A 15,893-nucleotide genomic window follows, 5' to 3' on the forward strand; every position below is an offset into this window, starting at 1 on the left:
TTATGAATGCTATACTCAGACAATGTCCTGCATCTTTCTATATGCTGAAGTTAATGATCAAATATTATTAAAAATTGGACACTAATTATCTAATGTCAACATGCTATGGATAATTAAGAACTGTGTGCATTTAAGCTATGATAATTGTTTTTCACAGTTCTTTTCTAATGCTTGTGTCTTAAACAAGTCAAGCAGCTACAGGACTGCAAGTACATCTCTGCCCCCTACTTTGTCAGAGGACATACATCATCTACTCTGCCTTCTCCTTGATTAATTTTGTTCGGTTGCAGTAATTATCTCTCCCTGTGCAACAGACCTCTTTGTAAATGAAATGCAAGAAATTTGGATAATTTTTCCTGGTTTTTACTCTTAATTGATCCTTGTTTCTTGCTTACAGTAGTATAAAGGGAACTGAAGTCAGAAAGCAGCTGGAATTGACACAAGTACCAACAGGGTTCTGCACTAGTAATCGACACATCTGAAAAGCAAGACCTTGATAGTGTTCTTTCCTTTACCCTATTACTTAGATCATTTGGTTAAAACTGTTAATGATCCTCTTGGATCAATGTCTTTTGCTCGTAGCTCTAATTTACTGCATTGGATGATTAGTACAGATGTTTTTTGTGGATGGCTCTGCATCATTCCACCAAATTGCTTGTCTGAATCAAATTTGCTTCAATTCATCACCAATGAAGCAAGGAATAAAATAATCAACATTTACTTTCTCTTAACACTGGTACCAAAAATAGAACAACTAAACACTTGTCAATTTTAGAACCATCTCTAACCTTTTTCAAAGCTATGTCCCTCAGCCTACCCAAGGGCTTAAAATGGTTTGTATGGTGGGGTGTAGCAGTGTAGGAAACGGAACCAAGAGGAACCAAAATATGTACTTCAAATTCATGAGCCTGAGTTTTTTTTAATTGAAGTATAATTGACATACATTATATTAGTTTCATCATCAAATTTTTATCGTCATCATCATAATCATCCTCCTCCTCATCACCAATTCGCATGTGTATTCATCTATATATGAATAATGTATGAAATTACCATCCACTGGCTTTTCATTCTCTGAAATGCGGCTTATTGATTTCTTGCTCTTAAATGATTTCTTTATGAAACAGTGTCTGTCTTCACAATCCAATTCCTTTAATAATACTTCGGGGGAATGATTGTGATAGTTTGCTCTATAAGAAATAAGCAAACAACTCCCAGATCAAAACCATTTTGTACTGTGGAACAGCACCAAGTAAATCAGGTAACCAGTTTTGGTCAACTAAAAATCAAACAAAAATCACTTCCTGATTCAATTCATATTGACAATCTTTTACAAATGTGTTAATTTGTATTCTTAGCACAGTAATCCTCCTACATACATATATTTTGCTGTTTTATTATTTATAATTGTGTAATACTTCCAGAAAAAGAGACTGAATTCAATATATATTGACTGGGGTTTGTACTCTGAAAAAATTCTTGCATATTTTATTTAAGTCTCTGGTGGTAACTTGCTTTTTATATTATTTCCTGCTAAATTTGAAGAGTAGGTGGTCTTGTTAGTCACATTTGAGTTAAAACGGATTTTCTATTTCTCACTTGAACAAATTTCTTGACTTTAAAAGTAAAGTAGCTATTTCTTTACAAATAATACTCTAGTGAATGCATTTTCAATTCTCTACAATCTCCACTCAATAAACTTAACAGTAGCAAAATGAAGGACCTCCTATTAAGGGCAAGACATATAATAAGAATTACTTTACATAATTCCATCATTATCTACTATTCCAGGACAATGATCCTAATGGGCAGTCATATATTTTGTTGAAGAGCCTATTTAGAGGAAGCTTAAATTTAACAAGTTACAAATTTAAATCTCCAAAATACAGTTATAAAAACTTTTTCACTAGAAAACCTAAAAGAGCACTCACTTCTTAATCATGTTGAAATTGCTAGTTTAAAATTGCCAAGAATTTGACAAACTTGCTCAAGCTTAAAAATTCAGAGACAAACCACATAACTTCCTTTATATAGAATGTTCTGCTACCATCAAAGTAGCACCTTCTATAATTTATGAGATAATAAATTGGCTCTGTTAAAAAAAAACTGCCTTGGATGTCAAAAGCAAAATATTACTATTGGTCTTTCTGGCACTTACCAATGGATTGCAATAAATAAGTTTAGTGCCATTTGGAAGGGGAGAAACCATAGAAATGCATAAAATTCCTTCAACTCCCACCACTTGACCCACCCACAAAAGTGTCTATGCCTGTCGTAGGCATATGGAAAATAAGTACTTTCCTTCAGCAGGATAAGATGGAACTAAATTATGTCAGGGATGGATACTTGTATTAGCCCATTCAGAATGCCATAATACTATAGACTGGGTGTCTCAAAAACACAGAAATTTATTATCTCTTAGTTTTAGAGGCTGGAAGTCCCAGATCAAGGTCTAGTGGGATTCACATTCTGATGAGACCACACTTCCTGGCTTGTAGATGGCTACCTTCTCACAGTGTCCTCACATGCTCTACATCAGTGAATGTGCATGGGGAGAGAGCAAGCTCTCTGGTGTCTCTTTTCATAAGGACACTAAGCCTATCAAGATCAGGGCCCCAACCTTATGATCTCTTTTAACCTTAATTACCTCCCTATAGTCCCTGTCTTCAAATAGTTACACTGGGGGTCAGGGTTTCAACACATGAATTTAGAGGAGGACACAATTCAATCCATAGCAATGTTATAAATGAGTTATTATACAAATTAAACTCTTTCTTCTCAGATACTTAAGTATCACTATCCACAAAATAGCAAAGCTGAGATGAAAGAATTTGAGAAAAGATTAAGATATATTAAATTGAAAAATATGAGAGGCTACTTAAAACACCTTACAACACTAGAGTTCTTTCAAATGTTTACAGAGTCCTTCCACTCAAGAGTGTACAGATCAACTTGTTAACCTCAACCTAACCTCAACATAAGCAAAATAGTTCATCATAAGTATTTATAAAATTAGAAAAGGGGAGATATGACAGCTCACATAGACACTGGGACTGGAAAACATAGAGGTTGCAAGAAAGTGATGACATGGGGTTGAGAACAAGGTTATTTAAGGACATCTCCTTACATATATTTTAATTGAGGAAATTCATATAACAGCTATATGTTATAGTCTTATCAAGTCACAAAACCACAAAAGGGAAAGAGATTAAGTTACGAAAAAAAAATATTTTAAGTTGGGCGTGGAGCCCAACAAGGGGCTCAAACTCAAAATCCTGAGATCAAGACTTGAGCTTAGATCAAGAGCCAGACACCCCATCACCTGAACGAGCCACCTAGGTGCCCTTATATTCAATGTTATATTAAAAGAAAATAATAATTCTATTTCCAGTAGGTTTTCAAAATATGAAGAACTGTAAAAATTTTCAAATATAAAGGTCATTTATACCTTAGTATTTTGAAATACAAGTCCTTTAAGCTTTTCTTTTAAATCTCTACTTAAATATCAAGTTATGGTGAAAATTCATTTTAAGATTCTAAATATGTCTATAGTTTCAAGACCAAATCACAAAGTTTTTATACTTGAAATTATTATCTTCTATACTTATTGCATAATTTAAATAAAATTATATTGAATTTGAGTTGAACTAACCCTTTATACTAATCTTGATAATCCTACAAAATCTCTTTTAATATTTTTATATACAAAGAATTTATATATTTAATCCAATGAATTTACTAAGCATGGACCCTGGGCCCAAATAGTTACAGAGGCTAGAGAGTAAGACCAAAGATGTCACTGTTTTCTTACACTGAATTCTAATAGGAAGTCTACTATGTGACAAATATTGTAAGAAAATCCATGAGCTATTTACTGTAAGACTATGTCACAGAAAGATGTAATTTTCTTCTAAATGTCCATTATAAGTTTGGGATGTGAAGATACTGTGTAGGCATACAGGTCTTTACATATAAAGTGGTTGGCACATACTAAATATTCATTAAGTCCTAGTTGTCAGTGTCAATGCCAATATGGTCACCAATTTGATTAAAATAGTATTGAAAAGATCTTCATATATATATATATATATATGTTTTAATTGCTAATAGCAACTAAAGAAAAAAACATAAATGTACCTACATGTTTATTTTTAAATTATGTCAAAAATACCTAAGCTTTAAAGAATTAAATATCACTAATATAGTCTAAGACTCTGAATTGCTAAACAAAATTATATATATATAAATTTCTAAAATATCATGCCCTGGGATGCCTGGATGGCTCAGTGGTTGAGCATCTGCCTTTGGCTTAGGTCATGATCCTTGGGTCCTGGGATGGAGTCCTGAATTAGGCTCCCTGCAGGGCTTCTCCCTCTGCCTATGCCTCTGCCTCTCTCTGTATGTCTTTCATGAATAAATAAGTAAAATCCTTCGGAAAAAAAATAAAATGAAGTATCATGCCCTAAGGCATGAATTAGCATGACTGAATCCTGGTCTGCCTTTCAGATGCATCAGATTTATAAAATAACTAGAAACATGACAGAAATGTGTATTTTGAATGGCTTACTGTTGAAGGAATCTTATTCGGTTGATTTTTCTGCTGTAGAGTACATGTATGTTTATGTACATATGTTTTAAGAAAACTAACACTATTTCCGCAAAATGTTTTTTTGCTGGTAGTAGTGGCAGATTTTGTTTTTTTTGCATTTATCTCATTCACTTTACAGAGATTGCTGAATTTCACTTACTTGATATAATCAGTAAATGCTCTCAAACAAGAAAATATATTCTCTTAACATCTTGTTCCTTTAAAATATAAATCAAGCTTATAAATTCCAAAGAAATATCAAAATGTATAAACTTAAATAAGAATAATTTATTTTACTTACAGGACACATAACTTGATGGCCTACCATTTTAAATCATTGAAAAGAGATGATCTGAGTTAATTTATGAGAAAATAGTCACAGTTGAGTCACACTAATAAAAGTGAGTGAAGATATATCTAACAAATTTAGGAAATGACTTTTTCTATCTCCTTTCCGTATAGATTTGCTTATGTATGATGTTATATAACTCTATGGTTATATTTCATTTGGGGCACTATATAAACATTATAAATCTAAATAAAGAGAACAGTGAAGCAAATGTTAATTTTGACAGAAAAAAAATATGGGCATTTGAAAACATAAGACAAATTAGTCAAATTATGACATGCAGGGGTATTTTTAAAGTTTCTTATAAAAGGGTAATAAAATCATAGCCAGAAGGCAAATGCTACAGCCAATGTTCTCGGCAAGAGATTTTGTTATTAACATCCTCAGCAGATAACACCTCTTAGTACGTCCCTTTTTCACTGAAGAATAATTTATTACCAATCCATTAAAACAAGTAGTCCATGATAAGATGACATAATACTTAATAATTCTAGGTAAGCAGTGTATTTGACTGCAATAACCTGGGATGCTGTGATGGACTGCCCACATTTTCCTCAGTGAAGAACTGAAGAATTTGTTTGTCCAGCTGCCAAGATGGCTGCTAAAAAGCAAACCTAGTTCCCTACCCCACTTTATAATTTCCTTGACTGAAAAATGACACCTTCCTCCTTCCTAGGCTCCTTCCTGTAGCCATGTAGGGACAATACAAAGGTATGAAAGCCTGCCGCTCTCTCCTCAACTCTGGGCAATATGAAGATTCCATACAGGTGGAGAGCTCCCCCATGGAGTAGGCTGAGGATTCCGTGAGATTGCATCACATCTCAGCTGCTTCTCTGCTCCATACTTGCTCCCTTCCTTTCTCTTCCTATGGCACTGGTCCCAAGGGCATGGCCTAATATATACCATTCCTGCACAGTAGTCTCCATCTAAGTGTCTGCTTCATGGGGAGCCCAACGTGGGAAATTAGATCCTCTTTCAAGAGATTACAGTTTTCATCTTTAATTCTGACTCAGTGCTTTCTACAGCATTCTAAAATTATCAATCCCATTAAAATCATGGTATCTGTACCTGTATTACTCAGCTATAAATTAATCCATAATTTCAATCAACAACATACTGCACAATGTATAGTTTGTATGGTATTATGACTGTCCATTTAACTATGGGCATAAAACAGGCTCGTAGAGGTCTTCTGTCCCAAACCTCTCCTTTATTTAGGAGGACTACATGAGTTCAAAGGAGTTAAGTGATTCAATTGGCATTCTCTTTATGTACATTTTACATATGAAAAATATCAAGACCATAGTAAGTATTCAGTAACTCGTCACTCTTACTATTATTTCCACTATTATAATTGTTATAGTACTATAACACACTTTTCTATTCTAATAAATGTAACTGGTGTTAAGCTCAAAGCTCAATTTTTATAATATGAGGAGTCAAGTGCATGATACCATTTCAGGAGAAAATTCAAGTTCAAAGAGCTGAAATAATTTATCTAAAATTAAGTAATTATGTCATCGAATATCAAATCCTATGCCTTTTCCATTCATGTCTCAATGTTTCCACTCTTGTAAAATCATTTAACTTTTCTTGTGTATGACTAGTTTTCCCATTGGAATTAATTGCACAACATTCAGCAAGACTGAAAGAACTGTGTTACATGGTAAAGGTACAGATGAACATAACATATAATCACTGACCTGAAGAATAATTACTGAGTCCTTTACATCTCTCCAGGGGTAAGACCACATATTATAAATGCTTTTAAAACTGTCTAATTGTTTAAGTGATTAGGCAGTGAACTGAGGTATTATAAAAAGAGACAACAATTTTTGGAACTTTAATACTTCTGCAGACCAGAAGTTTGTGTTAATGCACTTAGTCTGTAGAAGAAATGTAGTGGCACTTATACAATGTTTTAATAGGCGAGATCCTTTTAAGGGCCTAGAACATGATTCACTTGTCCTTCTGGCAAAATCATGTTTATTCCAATGTTCTACACTGCCTGGCATCTTTTCTGTGAGTACCTCACTTTTTCCCCAAAGATAGAATGAATTATTCCTTCTTGGGATTCCTGTATTTTGTTCCTAATGTTCGACAATATGCATCACATTCTATTCAAGCACTCTGCCTTATTAGATGTGCAACTAAATATATCTACTACAATATAGAATCCTTATAAGGGTAGACCCAAACTTTACCTTGCTATCCCCACCATCCTCTATACTGTTTGATACACACAGTTGGCTGAATTAACATTATAATTGTTATAAAAAAATAGCATTTAAATACTCAGCTGTAAAGAACACTTATGTAATTATTAAGACCATTTCTGTTCAAGAGAACCTTCCAATGTAAGGAAGAATCAGGATTATAACATCTAATATTGAGTGTATGTGCTTTCCCCCTCACTTACATATTTTTAAAAATACCTTCAACATACATATGTTTGATATGTGTCATATCATTCCTAACCAAATAAAACAAAAATGAGAAGTATATATATTAGACTGTTTATGTAGGTCATATATTCCTAATAAATGCATACAAAAATTATCTAGATATGAATATCATATATTGTTCTCTATACACTTTTCATCTTAAAGCTAATTATTAGTTTAAAGTAGAATCTCAGTCTTAAGATAGCCTGTGACTAGATAATAGTCCCATTTTACATAGGCAAAACAAAATTAATCTCTTTCTCCTCCAATGTTATGAAACATAATTGCTAATTCCCCCCACACTTCGATAAAGATTTTACAGTGTTTTGCCTTGACAGGTTCACAAAGAGTTATATAAAAAGAGGATTAATTCAGCATTCATTTTGCAACTCACTACAATAATATTTTTATGACAATAAAGAGTTTTCAATTTTTTTCTAATATCTATCATCAAACATTTTATCTCCATTTTAGTTATGTTGATCTTCAGTGATCCAGCAAAGAGCACATAACTCATAAGGGGCAGGGGAGGGGCTAGGGCACAGATTCTTTAACACGAATACCTTACTCCTACCCTGAACAAAGCATAAGGGGTCTTAGTGTAGTTCCATGTCCACAAACACCGGTGGGGAGAGAGGTCTTGTGCTCTAGACTCCAAACTAAAAGAAACTACAAAGTGTACACACTACCTTTCAAACACTGGCTGATTATTTTCCATCTTCACTCTATTCTTGCCCAGACATATGTAGATTCCCCTAATAAATCTTTTTATAGCAGGCATCAGTGGATTGCTGATGAGGGGGATAACTGACCAGAGATCCAGATTTAAAATCATTATTGAAATGACTGTAGCATAAACTAGGTGGGAGGTGATGCTGTTTAGTTAATAGAGAATGAGAATGTCAAGGATCATTGCAGGTTTCCATGGACAGTAATGAACATAGGCAAAATTTCAAATCATTCCTCCTTTAGAAAGAGCAAAAATACTGGTGATGGGGAGCAGCGGGAAGTGAGTATACAAATTCCATAGAGCAATCACTAATATAATCTAAATTTCCTCTGTTAAAAAATAAGGAAAAACTTCTGCCCCATGTTGGGACTCCCCGCTCAGTGGGGAATCTCCTACTTCCTCTCTGTCTGCCCCTTTGCAGACAGATTGTCCCTCCCACAATCCTGCTCATGCTCCCTCGCATGCATGTGCACACACTCTCTCTCAAGTAAATAAAATCCTCAAAAAATAATAAAGGAAAACGTTTACAATTATCACAGATTACTGTCTTATTTAGGTGCATTTCTTTTTGAAAGTAAAAAAAAAGCTAACTTTAAATTCATGGGGTCTTAGCATTTGAGATGCAGTAGAGACTATACAGTTGTGAATTAATACTTTAACATAGAAGTATAAACATGGTTTGCTTTTTAACTTTCTTATATTTATTCTTTTAAAAATTTTTAATAGTTTTATTGAGGTATAATTTATATACCATAAAAATTACTCTTTTTAAGTATACAATTCAATATTTTCTTTAGTATATGTACAGAGCTCTGTAATCATCACAATCTAATTTTTGTACGTTTGAATTACCTCCTCCCTCCCTCCCTATAAACAAACAAAACTACTTTGCTCTTAACCAGAAGAGAATCAACATCCAAAACCACTTTACCTAACTACTGTAAGATATTTGATTCAAGAATTTATGGGAAAAATCTATGGCCTATTTAGCCCATGAAGTATTAACCTGAAAAATTAAACGACAATAAATAAATAAATAAATAAATAAATAAATAAACAAACAAACCCCCAAAGCAGCCTATTTGGTGAACTCTATTTGTGGCATCAGTTCAGCACCTTTGGGTCATATTCAAAAATAAATAAAAATGTCCCTTCTAACTTGATATCAGCAGGGATAAAAGAACATACCAACACAGTAGACCTAAGAGTTTCTATTAATAGTTCCAAAGATATCTATAGTGTCACAATCATGATCCTAAAATGATTCAAACCCACTCACTGTAAAGTTAGAGTGACATATCCCAATGTAAAACAACACAGGCAAAAATTTCTTTCATTTAATTTTTGAAAATTTTAAATTTTCTAGGTTGTTTTTCCCCCAGATTTCTGCTTTTACACAGGAGATCGGATTTGCAATAGCCTTTCAAATAAATATCAAAATGAAACCTTTAGATTAAGAACTCACTAATTTGTTCAAAATGGTAAGCATGAGACCATATGCATAGTTTTCATTCTGCAGATACAATTTAAATAGGTAACATTTTGTTAAAATTGGCATAGAAGTGAAGAATAGATTAATCTATGTCCAGGAATTTGGGATAATACTGGTTTCTGACAACTAGCCAAAGATCAAGAAGACTTTGTTATAAGCTTATTATGATGCTCACACAACTCAGTACTCCAGTACAGGTCCCATTTTATTAATGATGATGACATGGCACTTGGTTACATCTACTACACAGCATCTTCTTTCAGCAGCTAGAGGTTGAGAAAGCCCTCAATTTCTGAAACGTCTTTCAGTAATAAGATTTTTCTGAAGGTTTAGAAAGTCTCCAATTTCTGAAACTTGCTTTCCAATTTGTATTTTCCAAAACATACCACAACAAAGGACTGAGTAGGATACCTCAAATTCCAAGAAGAAAGTAAATGAAAACTGCTTTTAGGCTAAATTACAAGTTCACAGTCATCATGGTTATTATTTCCTAATTCATTTCTTTTGAAACCCTCATGAGATCTTCCAAGTATTCTATTATTATGAACAGTAATATGATCTCTAATATTATGAACAGTAATATGATCACAAATCTACTGATGAACTTAAAATTCCCTCATGCAAATTTTAACAGACTTGCCATATATTACAAATATCACCTTCAATGTGGTAAAATATTGGCTAACACAATGTGAGACAGTGCACTCAACTCTTCCATCATTACTAATTATCATGTAGATTTTGATCATAAGCATGTACCACACAAAGAAGTAAAACTGCAAGAATTAGCCTACATCTCATTTTGTCCAATATTTTCACTCTCTTCCTCAAGATCTTTCAGCAGAGTTGCCTGTCTTCGAACAGTCTTAACTGGTTTACAATTTATCCCTTTTTATTTCTCTGGCCAGATCTCTGGAGGAGATGTTAATGAGTCTAGCAAATGGTTTAATAGGCGACAGGAGAAATAACAAAGAAAAGTTAAAGGTGTGAATAATCAACAGGCTGGAATAATTGTGTTCTGTGTAGCCAAGTTAACTAAATATCCAAGTGAGACACCTCACTTATGTAGTCACATTATTCACTTAGTGAAGACAAACACAAAAACATACCTGCTTGACCAGTGGTGATACTGACAGCCGCAAAGAGCCTCTGGGATCGGCTTAAGTCAGAAACTCCATTGACAGCTTCCACTTCAAAAGTATAATTAGCGTGGGCTAGCAGGTCCATGACAGTGACATAGTTATCCTCTAATCCAGTCTGCTGTGGCATGTATCCAATGTTACTCCCACAGGGAACACATTCGCCCTGTTCCCAACTGCACCGCTTACACAATATTCTGTAGGTCACATCATTTCTTCCTCCATTATCTGCAGGAGGACTCCATTCCAAACTTACTGTGGTTTGGTTGATGTTGAAAATGAGGTTCTGTGGCGCAGATGGAGGCCCTTTGGAAACCAAAAATAAGTAAACAAATAAACAAAAATAGAAAAAAAATGAATGAAAGGATCTACATGGGCCATTAAGCTAGTGGCTCAATTACCATACAGAAAACTAGTTGAAATGCTTTCTTTTACATAAACATTTCATTACCTTGCCTAGGGAAGCTGCATAAAAGCCTCCTTGAATTCACTTGGCAAGAGGCTTTATTTATTTTCCATTTAATATGTCAAAATGAAAACAGGATAACAACTGTCTTTGTACTTTTGCCACAGTCTTTAGTTATTTTTCTTCTAAGCAATTAAAAAGAACAGTTAATGCACCTAAAAAAAAAACAGTTGTGCAATTGCTTAAAAATAGTCTCCCATTTAACTATATAACAGAGAATACATCTATTCATTCTTAATGTGCTCAAGAATGATTTACAGCAAGTCTGGGATCGGCTTTGGATTTGGGTCTCTCCAACATTCATTAATTGAAGCACCAAGATGTGAGATTTGCTCTAGTTAGTGATGGAATTTTAATTTGGAAATCATGACTTTTTAATCACATTTCATATCCACGTTAAGACTCAAATAAGTTTTACATTTATTTATGATTCCCATTAGATATATGTGAAAAATATTATTAAATGTATCTTGATTTTACAAATGTGAAAGTCTCACTAAAGACAGCATAAGATGTGTCTATTTTATGTTATTATTTAGCCTTATCGGTTCATGAAAAAATGCAGACATTTAATAATAATTAAGGATGCATTCACAAATCCGATGACTATCTCAACAATGTTACACTAGTACAAACAAGTGGAAGGATTCTGAAAGTCCTTTCCTATTTTATTATTATGAACTTACTTGTGCAGGCAACATACGGTGGATCAGATGGAGCCCTGTAATACCCATCCTCACATTCACATCTTGAGGAGCCTTCTTTATCAGAAAAACTGTGAGTTGGACAACGAGCGCACTGAAGATCTTGAGAGGAAGATTTGTAGAACCCACGGCCACAGGCTGGGTATGCAAAAGAAAGTGAAAATAGCAATATGAACAAATAGACTTACTTTTTGATTTTAGTAATATTTAGCAAAGAATAAAATATGAATTTAATTTCTGAAACCCAAGCTCTCTATAACAAAATTTTAGTGTATATCAATAACCTAGTTTTATGATACTACATTTTAAAACGAAATAATAAAAACCAAATGATACAGTGACCTTGCACCTGTAGTTGGGATCAGTTCAAAATCTAGAGCCCCAAACTGAACAAAAGCATAATTTAGCTCAACAAAAACTCAGGTTATTTAATTCACGGTAACTTCAATTTCAATATAATTAACTTATTTGTTGATACATATTCATATACTTCAAAGTTTTGTTTTCTAAATATAATGTAGCTGTAAATTAACTTTGTATGTGTTAATTTGGTTCATATAGAAAAATATTAAAATAATTTTAATTACCTTACAGAAAGAACATTGGTATAAAAAATATCAACTGATAATGACAGAAATGTATGCCCCCCCCAAATTTTCAGAAAATTTCAAGATATAATTTCAACCAATTCTTAATTATAAGGCAGGCTGCCTTCCACTAGTGGATTCCCTTGTTACTAAAAATAACAAAATCCTATGAAAAGGAGAAACCTATTCCCCCAGAAATAAGGAGAAAGCCTTCAACTGTAAACAGATGAGGACTGTTCCTACTCTGCTGAGAGAGGTTAACAGTACAATCATACTAACATGGCAATTGCTCTCAGCAATGAATAGACAGGTACAAAGAATGTCTCTATCACCTCCTAGTGAAGTTGCTCTTACTCATTTAGATCCTATTTTCTATTAAATCAAGTAACCTTGAAACATTTTCTATTACTTTTCATTTTTTTACATTTAATTGAAATTCAGCAAATTAAATTTTCATTATTTCAACAATTTTATTAATTAATGGCATTATACACTGAATATATTAAATAAGTTTAATTTACCCTTCATATTTATCAAATGAATATGTTAAAATTTTAGTGACTTTCATATTTAATAAAAATTAATCATATTTCTAAAGAAAGATTAGTGAATATTTAACATAAGTTCAATTATGACTTTTAACTTATGATATTCACATTTGTTTAATGTCCTCAACTTGGGCATCACTCAGGAACTTACTCACATTTTCACTCTTAGGTGGGATAAACAGTCCTAGCTTACCAAAATGGTATACTGAGTCATTCTCTACTTGTGTTCACATGCTCAATATTTTAACAAGTTATTCTGATCTACCTGAGAGTTTACAATCATCTTTTGAGCTTCAAGAGCATAAGGCTATTTCACACAAATGAGACATGTATTTTAGATAATTTACAAACTTAAAGGTGTGTTATATTGCAACAGACAAGGGATAGATGTATAAACAGAGAACTACAACCATCTCCTTGTAAATATATGATCCACTACTGTCCTCGGAAGCCAGTCTGCCTTTAGTTGGCTTCCTCAATTCATACAGGAGGAAAACACTCACAAATATTTTAGGAAAAGAAGCTTAATACAACTTCACATGTTCTCAGTAGCAATTGCTACAAGTCACAGAGAGAACAATGAGATTGATCATAAAATAGCATAACCAAAGATCACACTTTTAAATGTTTCTTTTTTTTCTTTTATTTTTTTAAATGTTTCTAAAGACAGAATGCCACATAAAAAAAATGGTTAACTGGTAAGATAAAGGATTTGGCATGGGTTTCTCAGGATAGAAATTCCTCTTTGTAAGTATTCATTGTATCTTGCTTTATGTGTTATCTATAATGCAATGATCACATATGATATCCGTAAAATAGAGAAGACCGTGCTTTACTCACAACCTGCAGCTTGATAACTAAGGACAAGAGAATTAACAAAGAAAAAGAAAGAGACAGAGAGAAGAGGTATGTGCTGACACTCTTTAATGACATGTGTATATTAGTTTTTAGGAAGCAGGGAGATGGGGCCCACAATGGTAACATAACTTAACATGTACTAGGGAAGGCTTCCAGAATTAGTAGGCAGCACACTACCTAGTGGAATTCTACAGAATCCTAATTCTCCCATTGCAAATAAAATCTTCTAATAAAGTCATACTCCTATTTTTCTTACAAATAAGGAGGGACATTGCTTGTTCAACTTGCATGGTTTGTAGAATATATATGGTACCTAACGTAGAGAAATTTAAAACCCTTATCACTCAACTTTCAAAGTTACATTAAATTCTGTTACCACTTTAACAGATGGGAAAGCAGATTTGAAGCAAAAGTAACCTGAGTTCTTCAAATAATTCTGTTTGTCTAGGTTAAAACTGGATTTAGAACACAGGACTACTGATACTCAACCATATGCTCTTCCACCAGCCTTGACTGCTCAATGAGCCAAAGTCTGGCACTTATTCAATGGGTCTCCAGGGCTTTAGCAACCCTAAAAATTAATTTTCTATGGGTCCTTGTTGTCTTTTATTATACCCCTTTACTAATTTAAAACTATTATTTTAATTTAGAAAACTATGAAATAATAGCCTCGCACACCTCACAGAAGAGAAGTACATGCTCTCAATTGCACTGTGAATTCTGGCACCAAAGATGCCTGCAAAATTGTGGAGTACATGCATGGCTATCATTAAATAGATAATGATAGAGGCAGTACCGGAAAAATGTGGTCATCAAAGTCTTAACATTTTTTCTTTGAAGTAATATGCTGTTTCAGTTCAGTTAATATTGAAAATAATAAGTTGTGACAAGACAGTTTTCACTTAATCTCTAGGAAGACTATTAATTTAGAGTTATTAAAAATAAGTACAAAATCTTTGGAGCTATGGTGTTAAAAGTAAAGCCAAGAACATGCAAAGGCATAAGCTGTATCTCTTAGGATAATAGTGAACGACTGGGTGGTAAAAAAGTTTGGGAAGGAAGTAACAGATGCTCTTAAAATTAAAATTTTAGATGAGATATCATACAAAATAGCTTGAGTAAAATACTCAGTGCGAGAAAATGGGGTGAAGTGACATATCTGAGAGTCAGCCACATAAGAACTAGGTGATCTCTCCAATGGCTCCCAAAAAGCCTATGTAGAAATCAAGGGAATTTCTCCTTTCTACAAATGCAGCTGGTTTTCTTTTTCTTTCCTTTTTTTTTTTTCTTTCAGCTGGTTTTCTAAAATGTACTAATACAAAAGGTTTTAGAGGGGATCCCTGGGTGGCGCAGCAGTTTGGCGCCAGCCTTTGGCCCAGGGCGCGATCCTGGAGACCCGGGATCGAATACCACGTCGGGCTCCCAGTGCATGGAGCCTGCTTCTCCCTCTGCCTGTGTCTCTGCCTCTCTCTCTCTCTCTCTCTGTGTGACTATCATAAATAATAATAATAATAATAAAAAGTTTTTAGAGGTAAAGGCCTTCTAAAACCTTAAAGAAAAATTCCCTTTATACGCAACTATGAAGTATGCAAGAATAACTTTCTAGGAATTGTGCAAATGCAATTTTAAAACTTTCTTTGCTTTATTTCTCAAATTGTTCAACAGCATTTGAACTCAAAGCAAGATCTAATTAATGCAGTATGAGCACTATGGTAAGTTAGTTACAAAAAAAACATACAATTGTAATTTCCTGCCTTTTGATGTTTTTGAATTTTTAATTGTATATTATTTTAAGTTAACATTCACTAGATTGATGAAGACTGGGAATATGTACAAAATTTGTTTACAATATTTAATTACTTTGGTAAAAATAATCTTTCAGTTATCATTTGATTAATAGTTTTTTAGCAGTGTTACCACAAAGGCCTGGGATTGATTCTTTCGACTGTTTTTTTTTTTTTTTCAGTCTTTTAGGGTCCTAATGAATA

At 33.5% G+C, this 15,893-nt stretch overlaps 1 protein-coding gene across 9 annotated transcripts in view; it reads right to left on the reverse strand.

Annotated features, from left to right (window-relative positions):
* Positions 1-15,893, reverse strand: part of EPHA7 (EPH receptor A7) — a 169,292-nt gene that overhangs the window by 98,036 nt on the left and 55,363 nt on the right. For all 9 annotated transcript variants that reach the window (XR_011997126.1, XR_011997127.1, XM_026002887.2 and 6 more), the window contains exons 4-5: positions 11,895-12,050; positions 10,713-11,048 (exon numbers count right to left, since the gene is read on the reverse strand). Coding sequence is in view for 7 of the 9 variants with exons in the window: in XM_026002887.2 (XP_025858672.1) it covers positions 10,713-11,048; positions 11,895-12,050 (492 nt within the window). In the remaining 2 variants the exon portion in view is untranslated. The remainder of the gene's footprint in view (positions 1-10,712; positions 11,049-11,894; positions 12,051-15,893) is intronic.

The sequence above is a fragment of the Vulpes vulpes genome, chromosome 1, assembly GCF_048418805.1.
Source record: "Vulpes vulpes isolate BD-2025 chromosome 1, VulVul3, whole genome shotgun sequence".
Lineage (NCBI taxonomy): Eukaryota > Metazoa > Chordata > Mammalia > Carnivora > Canidae > Vulpes > Vulpes vulpes.